At 35.3% G+C, this 11,349-nt stretch overlaps 3 protein-coding genes across 9 annotated transcripts in view; 1 reads left to right on the plus strand and 2 right to left on the minus strand.

Annotated features, from left to right (window-relative positions):
• The window catches only part of LOC105453153 (E3 ubiquitin-protein ligase Nedd-4), a 13,460-nt gene extending 9,974 nt beyond the window's left edge, over window positions 1-3,486 (minus strand). For 2 of the 6 annotated variants that reach the window (XM_011694881.1, XM_011694882.1), the window contains exons 1-2: window positions 1,077-1,517; window positions 175-384 (exon numbers count right to left, since the gene is read on the minus strand). In XM_011694881.1, the coding sequence (XP_011693183.1) occupies window positions 175-327 (153 nt within the window). In that variant the 5' untranslated portion in view covers window positions 328-384; window positions 1,077-1,517. Of the gene's footprint in view, window positions 1-174; window positions 385-1,072; window positions 1,526-3,399 lie in introns of those variants that run through there. The other 4 variants (XM_011694883.1, XM_011694885.1, XM_011694884.1 and 1 more) reach the window with 4 other exon arrangements.
• A 202-nt stretch (window positions 3,487-3,688) lies between these two features.
• Window positions 3,689-6,606, plus strand: LOC105453155 (putative Golgi pH regulator C). Its single transcript, XM_011694887.1, has 8 exons — window positions 3,689-3,851; window positions 4,354-4,517; window positions 4,602-4,708; window positions 4,795-5,205; window positions 5,284-5,465; window positions 5,544-5,729; window positions 6,219-6,284; window positions 6,362-6,606. The coding sequence occupies exons 1-8, from the start codon at window positions 3,810-3,812 to the stop codon at window positions 6,560-6,562; spliced, it is 1,359 nt and encodes a 452-aa protein (XP_011693189.1). The 5' UTR covers window positions 3,689-3,809; the 3' UTR covers window positions 6,563-6,606.
• A 424-nt stretch (window positions 6,607-7,030) lies between these two features.
• LOC105453156 (neutral alpha-glucosidase AB) lies at window positions 7,031-11,115 on the minus strand. Of its 2 annotated transcripts, none has more exons than XM_011694889.1 (7): window positions 11,044-11,115; window positions 10,354-10,449; window positions 9,866-10,276; window positions 9,446-9,769; window positions 9,112-9,361; window positions 7,484-9,038; window positions 7,031-7,410 (listed from the first exon to the last, which is right to left on the minus strand). In XM_011694889.1, the coding sequence occupies exons 1-7, from the start codon at window positions 11,058-11,060 to the stop codon at window positions 7,298-7,300; spliced, it is 2,766 nt and encodes a 921-aa protein (XP_011693191.1). In that variant the 5' UTR covers window positions 11,061-11,115; the 3' UTR covers window positions 7,031-7,297. The 2 variants fall into 2 exon arrangements, with proteins under 2 accessions (XP_011693191.1, XP_011693192.1); XM_011694890.1 differs by lacking the exon at window positions 11,044-11,115 and adding an exon at window positions 10,610-10,999.
• Window positions 11,116-11,349: the final 234 nt, after the last annotated feature.

Here is an 11,349-nt window from a genome sequence, read left to right on the forward strand (position 1 = left end):
TTTAAGCAAATTTTACTGTGCACTGCAATAAGATTTTACAGTAAAATTTATTGTAGTGCACAGTAAAATTTGCCTAAATACTATATTGTCCCACAATTAACATGATTTGCGGGTAAATTAAAAAAAATTCTCTGCGTGTATATATATATATACATATATATATATATATCTTACCGTAGATTCCGACAAGGACATTCGATGGAGTTGCGAATTGACTTCTGTAACACGTGATGCGGAACGATGCTGCGCGGTCCATGTATTGGCGCGTCTTCTAGGTGGGAGTGAATCGACACCAGCATAAATCGGATACGTCAGAGTGCCCGGCATCCTTCGTTCTTTCTTTATGTCCTTCTAGCGTTACTGATGATCTCGAATTCATCGACTCTGTGCATTACAGAGTTTTCTTATTTAAAAACACATATATCGTACTTTAGATTACTTTAAACGATTACTTTGAAGGGAATTTATAATGCGCATATTTCGCAGTGTAGTTTGTGCATATACATCAAGATTCGACCCTATCGAAAAGTGCGCTTTCATTGTTCACGTTTTATAGACATTATATAAACTCTGATAAAAATAAAGATCGAAGTGTAAATCGAACATAAGGAGGAAGTAAGACATCAGCGTAAATTGGAACAGCAGAACGTAAAAGAAGCATTTTAAAGAGTGAACTTATCTACAACGTCTCGCTATTCCAATTTCTCCTAATTACGGTTGATTAACGCTCCGATCTTCATTTTTATCAACTTGCGCTCAACTTATGCTTCAATCTTTACTTTCGCCAAGAAATCTACATTGTACTCGGTCTCTTACGTATAACGTAAGTTAGCGTAGAATTCGCAAACATTTGTTTTTAAGCTACGTCAATTCACACTATTAAAAATTTTTAGCGTATTATTTATAAATTTTCCAAATTACGTATTTCACGCCAGGCTAACGAACGTAAAAATTTTAGATGCAGAAAATCTGACGAGAAATTCTTGTGTATAAGATTATTTAAATCAGCCAGCAATTCGTTATTGTTTTCCACATGTACACCGTTATATAATAATATAATTTCCAAATTTACCTACACAACACGAAATTCCTCATACAGACAGAACACACGAAATACAACAAATAGAACGATAACAATCTTATTTATATTTTGAATCTCCTTGTATGTATTTATATGAAGAAAAATAATATGTATTTTATTATAGAAACACGGAAATAACATATATGTGTCCTCCGATCGGAAACGAAACTCTGACGAAGCTAAAATATCCATATGGATGCGGTTTAACTTCCCAATCGATTTAACAATCGGTTCACTAGTAATAGTCACATTGCGTCATCGACCCGTCTGCACTTGACGCCACGATCTTTGCGGAAAAGGAAACGCACGTTTCGTACTCAATAAACTCACTTTGATCACTAACGCGAGGCAAATGCTAAAATTTTAGATAAGACAATATCGTTAATCATCGTCGAGATAACATGCACGACGACATACGAACAGCAGCTGCCCGCGTGAGGCGATAATTTCGTATGTGTGTGTACGTGCGTGTGTCGTACTTGCGTACAGGTGGACGGGTAATATAGCTAGCTGCCGTCGCTACCTGTCGCAAGATGCAGCTTAATTACTTAGCTTAATTTCGAATATGCAAATTTGTGCGGCCCCTAAAGCTGGAACTGCCGGAATTATATGTTAAATGTATATATAATATTCATTGCAATAATGTTCAAATCTCTTTTAGCGCACTCCTACGTCACTTTATTTTGTATGTCAACTCTCGATTCACCATACGTTTTTCTCCTCTCTTTTAACATTTCTTATCTAATTTGCTCCAGATCGATCCGTTTTCATTACGAGAATTTAGCAGAAGGAATGACACGCGGAAATTAATGACAGAAATATGAAATTTTAGTTATATATATATTTCTATTTTTCTCTTCAATATCATATGTACGTTATTTAAAGTACTTATGTAGTCGCTAACAATTAATCATAATTTATTGGTCTATCTAATAATTATATATATTATTTTACAAATATAAGAATTTTGAAATTTTACTAAATAAACTCTGATTATGAACTTGATCGGCAATTAATTCTATCGACAAAATTTTCGATCATATAATTCGTCATTTCTTGTAATCTAATCTATATATATATATATATATATATATATATATCTTTCTATGTGTCAAACAGTCAATAAAATTCTATTTCCTCACTAAAATAATATTCATTGCGCAGGTAGAATATGTGGTAAAAAAAACTGCTCAATGACAATTTAATAATAACGATATACCGATGTCGTTAAGAATTACAGAATTTAGCTAGGATTTGATCGGAGTTTGATCGAAAAGTCCCTTAGATTTATAAATATGTGTTAATTCCGAGCAAAACAAAAGCTGCCAGCAAAAACATTGTCATAGATCGGTATATATCGACTATACATTCGCATCAAGCTCGCGTATTCTGCTAGCAGAGCTCACGAATATAACATGACACGGTATATTGACGGCATATCGATCTGTCGAATGCAGGTTTCCGTTCGGTTTCTATCGTCAATAACTGTCTTGTATCGTGTTGCAGATCCGCTTGATCCCATCAATCTACCGTTACATTGGCAAACTTTGCTATATTCTTTCTAGTATAATTCTATCGACCTAGTGTTGCGAAACGTCTGTTTCGCGAACAAACAATTGCAGCAATTATTAAGCATTTAGTAAAATCCATCTCGAACCGTTCTGGCTGTTTAGCATTATCAAAATTAAATCAAGTTAAACTATGTCTTGCAAATCTTACGTAATCTTTTTGTAAATTTCACAATGAGCTAGCTTAAAGCACATAAAAACATCAGCTTCTCTCAACTCCATTATACAACTCTTATCCAAGTAGAAATTAAGATAAATATATATCAAGTGCCTTATTATTTATAATATAACGTCTCTAACATCAATAAGACGCTTGAAATGTCGTTTGACCTCATATGGCATAAGGCAACAAATTAAAAAAAATATATAAATATAAAAGAGCTAAGAAAAGGAGCTTATAAATTAAGTAAATAATTTTTATAAGGCCTATCCAATTAAGATGTGCATATAGTCGCACGAATTAATTAGTGCAGTACACAAACATTAATCAAACTCAAAAATAAAGAGTGCTCATGCTTGCGTTCTTAGAAAAATGTAATACTGTATTAAATTTTTCTATGGATATACTTTAAAAATTAAATGTGCAAAATTGATTCCAAAAGTCACAAGATAAGATTTCTCAACATTTTCGCTCTACTTATAAACTACATTTATTTCTGATGTATAACACTAACTCGATAATTATCACAATAATTATTCTCATTTGTGATATGAGCACTCTCCTCGTAATGTAGAAATAGAGCCACTTACCTAAACAACACGCATGTTTGAAACATCATAAACATCTAAAAGACCTGATAGAGAGACGAGTCCCATGTCCTTTGACTATATTTATATAGTCGAAGTTCATGCCTAATTAAAAGAGACATCTTTTAAATAAGCGTGATCTGGATTATATATCTGATATCACGTCACGAACATGCCTGACGTGTCCAAAGTTTTGTCCAGTTTGTCCGGTATGCTTCTAGCTGCCTTTGAGAACGCTTTACAATCGATTCTCGTGCGATTGGCGCCACGCGTACCATACGAATTTATCTGAATAAACCTGACGACGTCAGCTGTCGTGTTCGTTGTGTTTGGAAACCACCTGCGATCTGTCAAGCGCTGAGCATCGCCGGTGAAAACTTCGCGATGCGAAGTGAAAACCGCGATAGCAAAAAATGGGTTTCATCGAGGACACTATCGTGATTCTTGTAACACAGGTGGAAATTCGTTTCCACTACAAAAATCAGATTTATCAATACTTCCTGACCTGATTAAGGTTATAAAAAGAGTACGGTGCTCTATGTATATTTCGAAATAATGTGAACGAATGTTTATTTTGTTAATGTTTGTTTAATATAAAGCATAATATAAAGCTATACGCGAATCCTTTGGTTGCATTCTGAAAAAGATTTCTCACGATATTCTCATTCAGCATTTATTCCTTGCGAAATATTAATATCTATGAATTTTTCTACTTATAACATTTTTATAAAATTGCAACTGAATTCAAAGTAATGTTAGGTGTATGTATTTTTGAGGATACTACAATAAATTTTATACAATAAAGCCTTGCAGTATATTTAGTGTCGAATCATTTAAAATGCAGGATCTATATGGATATTTTAATATTTGTTTTTAAAAAAGAAATTATTTGATGTGAATAGAATTTTTGTGTATGATAGATAGTTTCCATTTATTTATTTTTTATATATATTTCAGGTAATTTTCTTCCTAGGAGGATGGGTGTTCTTTGTGAAGAAATTATTCAGGGATTACGAAGTTCATCATAGACTAGTACAACTAATTTTCTCAACAACATTTTCCTTGTCATGCACCATGTTTGAATTAATTATTTTTGAAATAGCAGGAGTGCTTGACTCAAGGTAAAATACAAATTTACATTTTGTAATTTAAAATATGCCCCTGTGTGCCTTGTCGACTCAGTTATATATATTTGTTTTCTTCAGATCTAGATATTTCCATTGGAATGCTGGCCTTTACATGCTTCTGTTTATGGTGATAGTTCTGATCCCATTTTATATAGCGTATTTTATTATCAGCAATATCAGATTTGGTACGTATTTGTTATAAGTGTCTTATATAAATTTTACTTCTGCTTATTGCTGTTTACCTTTTAATAAATTCTTTTTATCTGTGCAGTAAGACTGAATCTAATACGGCCATTGACAGTTGTCATATATCTTTTTTATCTCTATCTGTTCTGGAAAGTGGGCGATCCTTTCCCTATACTGAGTCCCAAGAAGGGACTGCTGTCCATAGAGCAAGGCGTCAGTCGAATAGGGGTTATAGGCGTCACAGTGATGGCCCTTCTATCGGGTTTTGGCGCTGTAAATTATCCATATACTTCAATGGCGTATTTTATGCGTCCAGTTTCTTACACGGATGTACAGTCTATAGAAAAACGATTGTTACAAACTATGGACATGATCATCGCGAAAAAGAAAAGAATTGCGTTAGCTAAAAAAGGTGAAGCCGATGGACAGGCCGAAACTCGATCTCGACTGTGGGGAATGTTAGGTCCATTAGGTGGTACGAAGGGCAACCAAGAAAGTATATATTCTTTTTAATTTTGTCAAGAAGCTATGAACACGATCTATCCTAATGCCACCAGTATATATGATTTTATAGGTATCAAGCAATTACAAATCGAAGTTACCGCTTTAGAGGAATTATCACGACAATTATTTTTGGAAGCACATGATATACAAAATGCGAGAGAACGTCTGGAGTGGGCTGCCACTTGGCAAGGAAAATATTTTAATTTCTTGGGTTATTTCTTCTCTCTTTACTGTACTTGGAAGATATTTATTGTAAGTGTAATTTAGTTGATCGTTTAAATCTTTTTTTGAATAATATAATTTTAACACAATTGTATTTTATTTATATAGTCTACAATCAACATAGTGTTTGATCGAGTTGGGAAAAAAGACCCTGTAACCAGAGGAATCGAAATTGCAGTACATTGGATTGGTTTTAATATCGATGTTACATTCTGGTCGCAACACATTTCTTTTTACCTCGTCGGCTGCATTGTTGTAACGTCCATACGTGGATTATTGTTAACGTTGACAAAGGTATGTGAAACACATACTTTATATCGATTCTTTGCTACAATAACGACATAATTCAAAAAACGAAATTGTCTAGAGAATGAGTTTAAAAATGTTTTCAATCATTAAAATTTTGTAATATTAATTTTGAAATGCAATTTTTAACGTAATAACTGGTTATAGAAAAATTACATCTACTTTTTAAGTATTTTTTTTTCTTCTATATTTTCGTTCCTTTTTTGCAACAAAAATGATAATTTTTTAGGTATGTCATTATAGTAAATAAGCGATATATTATGTAACACCTATATAACAATTTCATGCATTTTTTTATTTCTATAAAATGATTACATATATGTATATATGGTGATCACTGTTGATCTTATACAGTAAACATTCCTAATATTATAAACATAACAACACTATTACATAAGTGTAGCAAAGGATATGAATATTATTTTTTGTTGCCCTATTATTTAACAACAATACTCACTACTGCCTTCCCTGTTTTAGTTTTTCTATGCCATATCGAGCAGCAAGTCGTCAAATATTATTGTACTTATACTTGCGCAAATAATGGTAAGGATAATCTATATAAAACATATACTTCTTAGTTTATTCATATTCTAAATTCTGCATTGTTTATTCTCTTTTAGGGAATGTATTTTGTATCTTCTGTACTCCTTATGCGGATGAATATGCCGGCAGAATACCGCATTATAATAACACAAGTATTAGGAGAATTACAATTCAATTTTTATCATAGATGGTTCGATGTTATTTTCTTGGTATCAGCGTTATCATCAATAGTGTTTTTATATTTAGCTCATAAACATGCACCAACAGAACGCATATAACGAAATAAAGATACTTTTTATTGAGAAAAGTCCCAAAAACTTTATTTTATGAAGTAGTTTATTTAAAACCTACATTTGATATTTTGATAGATAAGTTATTAAAGTATGTTCATGCCTGGCAGAGAATAATAAATTTTTAAATGCATACTTCATGGCGTTGGCGTGATAATATTTTTAACTTATACATAAATATTTTTGACACGATATAATTAACTTTTATTGTGATGTGTCACAATAGTTTGAAATATTAATTTTGTTCATTTTATTTTATAAAATAAATTGTATCTGTAACTTTAGAGATATTATGCTGTTTGAGGGAGCAATTCACATTAGAAGCGGAAAAGCAGAATTTGCTAAAACCATAAGTTACTGGTAGCTGCCAATACCTCTAATATTCTACTTCCAGAATTCCTAAAAAATGTTCAAATAGAGATTAGGAAAAGTGAAGAAAATTATGTTTATTGAATGCTATGTGACTCAGTAAAATGGCAGAAAATTAAAAAAAAACAGCAATTCCGCTTTTTCGCTAGTAATAAATGTGAATGCTAAGTCAAAATTAATTGATCAATTAATCTCGATAAAGAGAAAATTAGCATTTCACTGTCGCAATAACTAAACTGTATTCATGTTTGTTCTAAGAGACAATCATTCAGATCACAGATAACTGAATAGTTATAGAAAAATTGGCATTATGGTATGGATACTGAGTTGATTATGATGTATAAAATCATAATCCTAACGTAATAATTCAATGGTCCATTCCTCGCCCATATTTACAGCTGGTTTACGTATCGTTAATACATTGTTATGTGGGTTATATGTAGTTTCCAATGTTACTTTTCCCATACCTATAAAAAAAAATACATATAAAGAAATTAATCTGTTGCAAGACTGATATCAGACTTAAATCTGACTACTTACTGTGAGATTCCAGTTGGGCAGATTTAATTCCTTGCGGTGGATTGGCTATATCTATTCTTTCTAACCAGCTTTGTGTCTCATACGAAGCTAATTTATCTATTAGAGTCGAAACTATCTTATTGCTGTCCAACGTTATTCTTAAATACAAATATTTTCCATGACGATATTCGAAGCTGACTTCATCGTCGATGTATAAATTGCCCTTAGCCTTGCCATTACTATCAGCAATTAATATCAGCGTGTAAGGATCATTCCTCATAGCAACTGTACTACGTCGTATTCTCATTTTTCTTGGGACGACAGAACCGCTTCTTTGGAATACGGGAATCTTGTGCATCGTTACCGGTATTTTAACATATCCATTCTGGTAGGCTTGCATTGTATCAATATCGTACCAAGTTACTTTGCCTTCTCCTGGAAAGTAAACTGTTACCTCGGTGGCACTGGACTGGAATACCGGGCGCACGAGGATCGAATCGCCAAGTAGCAATTCATCGTCGATGGTAAACGTTTCCGATTCGGTCGGATAATGCGCCCACAGAGGACGTATAACGGGATAACCGTTTACTTCGTGTTCTCTGAAGAGTGTGTACCACAACGGCAGGGAAGAGTATCGTAATCTGAGGGCTTCGCGAACTATTTGAGTAGTTTCCTCATTGAACGTCCACGGCTCACGCCTCTTTGTTTCAATGTGAGAATGCTGACGGAAGAAAGGTAGCCACGTTGCGGCCTGATACCATCTGATGAACAATTCCGAATCTGGATTCTTGAAGAAACCTCCAACATCGGCGCCGCAGAACGACATTCCGGATATAGCCACTGACAGACACATCGGATAGCTTATACGAAGGTGATTCCAGTCAGCTGCGCCGTCACCGGTCCACATTGTTGCATAGCGCTGTGATCCAGCGAAGAAGGCTCTCGTTAAAATGAAAGGTCTCAGGGAGCCGCCTGACCGACGGAATAAAGCTTCATATGTCGCACGAATGTACATATGTCCATTGATATTGTGAACGTCTCTGTGTTCCCAACCTCCATAATGGACGAGGTCCTTCGGTGCAGTTACTTCAGGTCCGTTAAACACACTCGGTTCGTTCATATCATTCCAAATGTAAACGTCGTTAGTGGTACCGTGGAATTTATCTAAACTGTACAATCCAGTAAAATAATCAACAACTTTCGGATCGAAGAAGTCTAGATACGAGGAGGCGCCTGGCCAGCACCAACCCTCGTAATCTTTTCCTTCCCTGTTTTTGATGTAATAGCCCAAGCTGGTGGCATCGTTGTGTAAGAAATAATTGTTGTCACGTTTAACATGAGGATCTATGATAACTACCAATTTTCTGCCTTTGGCAGTGAGATTGTGCACCATTTCAATAGGATTTGGGAATTTGCGTGAGTCCCACGTAAAGTATTTTTTGCTGTCAGTATATTCAATGTCGAGCCACATGGTTTCCAATGGTATATCATAAGTATCAAAATTTTCGGCGATCGTTGCAACGTCATCTTGATCATTATAATTCCAACGAGATTGATGATATCCGAGTGCAAACATCTAAAACACATATTTTATGAAAATATTTACCAATTTAAGATTTCAATTTTTTTACAACATTTATTCAACATACCTGTGGCAAAGGAGCTGTACCGGTTAAAACGGTAAACTGTCTGAAAATATCAAGTGGTTTCGGGCCCAGCATGAAGAATAAATCAATCACTCCAGATTCTGACATGAAATGCGCGTCTACCTGGGACTTCTTAGTTGACCCAGATACGAAATTAACAATGCTTTCTACAACATAATTGTCCGCACTCGATAGAATGTCGACCCACGTTTCGGCTGTATTGTGCCAGAAAACAGCAGACGTTCTCTCCCTTCTAAAATATTACAAGAACGAATTTTATATGAATACTTTTATGAATCCTATAACTCATTAACTTATTATAATATGTTCTTCATACCCATGAGCATAAAGAACCGGGATGGCGCCGTACAAAGCCATACGTTCATTCGTTTCATATTCAAATACATCTAAATTGTACAGTCTATACGGATCAGTGGATTTAGTCGATTGCAATGCCAGCGAATCAGCATGTTCCGGAATACCGTAGGCATTTTCCGCTCCAGGAAAACTGAAGTCCATGCCAACAGCTTCAGGTCCATACGGTTTTGCATCATGATGCTCCTTAAAGTTTTCCTCCCAAGCGCCAGGATCATTGTCAGCACCATCGCCAGGATATGCGGTATTATTTGTCTCTGCTGGTTCGGCATTTTCACCTTCTGGCCTATATGACGTACAATTAATAATAGACATTTTTTATATAGAATCTCTTATTGTAGAAATTATTAATGTAATAATTTTATCTTCTAGTAATACTCACTTTACTGGTTTCGTACGCAAATGCTCGAATCTCATGAGGCCGCGGGCATTTGCCGATATTGTTAAAACACCTTGGGCGTACAGTTCTACTTTAAATGGATTAATATATAAAACGGCTTTGTTTTCGCCTTTGGTTACAGCTATAGTTTCAGCGGTGGTTTCGACAAAATCCATTTCCACCGTTTGCGGCTGATCGTAAAGGGCGTATTCGTTCTCATATCTGGGATGCAGTGGATTCTTCTCGTTTATGTGCAACCGAAATGTGTTTTCCTTCAGCGTGGTAAGTTGTACCACGTAGGTGACACCTGTATCCTTATTAAATAAGTCCACTACGATCATCGATTCATTCTGAACCAGGCTATCTGGCAAAAGCTGATATGGCGTTTTTCCAGATTCTAACCCTCTCAACCGTCTACAGGAAACAAAATAAATAATCACAATAGTCTCTGGAACAAAAGTATTTTATAGTAGTATAAGATTAATCCTTACCGGCAGAAACTGCTCTGGTCGCATCTTTTGAAGTTGTCTCTGTTGACTGCATCGGTGATGAATGGAGTACATAGCAGTATTAAAAATAGAGCCAACCTGAAACGTTTATGAGAATAAAATTAGAACCAAATGAGACCGAAATAAGAGCAAAACGAGAGCAAAGTCGGAGTATTTGGCGAGATAAAGTGGGCCCGCGTTCCACGTATATAAATCACGGATTAAGGAAACAAATTATGCTAAATAGGCGGAGCATTACATTGCGCTCTTTCACGTCCAGCTGGATAACGACCCCGGGAGGAAATCTCGCCGGAAAACGTGGCCGCGCGACAAACTGGTACGGCGACGTTCGTCTTTATGAGATCACTGCTTAACTTTCGCCGTTGCGTTACGTATGTCGTATGGCGGCCGGTGTCGATTCGGCGACAGTTCGGCGACAGATTAGATTAGATTGGCGGCCGGTGGCGCGAGAAGTTAATTGAAAAAAAAAAAAAGTATATCGGAAACAACACTGCAACACAGAAGGGACACGTCAGCGGCGTATCGACGATGTGTGAAATCTACGCCACGATTTCGTGCCAGAAAAATCGTCGAGAATTGCCGAGAATGTCGCGCACGAGCGATCTCACGTACCCCCGTGACAAATCCGTATTTTCGCCGTTCTGAAAATTAAAAAGCCGAAAATAAACTTACCGAACGAACGAAGCCATGTTGAAGGAAGTAACTATACTGCCGTATCGCCCTCGCGCTAATTCACACGGCGTCGTGCGCGATTGATTTTGTAGATGGCGCGACGAGGTATTTTATGATTGAGTTTCATGAGCATATCAAATATAATTAATTCTTTCTCTCTCAAATGCATATAAATAATATATTTTTAATAATTATAATTTGAATAAGATCGCCTATGTGAATAACATAATTGACTTTAAGAGTAAATTATCGCTTTCATTATATTATACAATTAATAAATTTTATAAATAATTTTATAAAATATGA

This window comes from Wasmannia auropunctata, unplaced genomic scaffold (genome assembly GCF_000956235.1).
Source record: "Wasmannia auropunctata unplaced genomic scaffold, wasmannia.A_1.0 LD336002.1, whole genome shotgun sequence".
Classification (NCBI taxonomy): domain Eukaryota; kingdom Metazoa; phylum Arthropoda; class Insecta; order Hymenoptera; family Formicidae; genus Wasmannia; species Wasmannia auropunctata.

Coding starts and splice junctions, on each gene's coding strand:
- LOC105453155 (XM_011694887.1), top strand. CDS start 3,810: ATGGGTTTCATCGAGGACACTATCGTGATTCTTGTAACACAG. Junction 3,852..4,353: donor TCGTGATTCTTGTAACACAG/GTGGAAATTCGT, acceptor TATATATTTCAG/GTAATTTTCTTCCTAGGAGG. Junction 5,206..5,283: donor TACGAAGGGCAACCAAGAAA/GTATATATTCTT, acceptor ATGATTTTATAG/GTATCAAGCAATTACAAATC.
- LOC105453156 (XM_011694889.1), bottom strand. Junction 9,770..9,865: donor TTGCGTACGAAACCAGTAAA/GTGAGTATTACT, acceptor TACGTCATATAG/GCCAGAAGGTGAAAATGCCG. Junction 7,411..7,483: donor TGCCCAACTGGAATCTCACA/GTAAGTAGTCAG, acceptor TTTTTTTTATAG/GTATGGGAAAAGTAACATTG.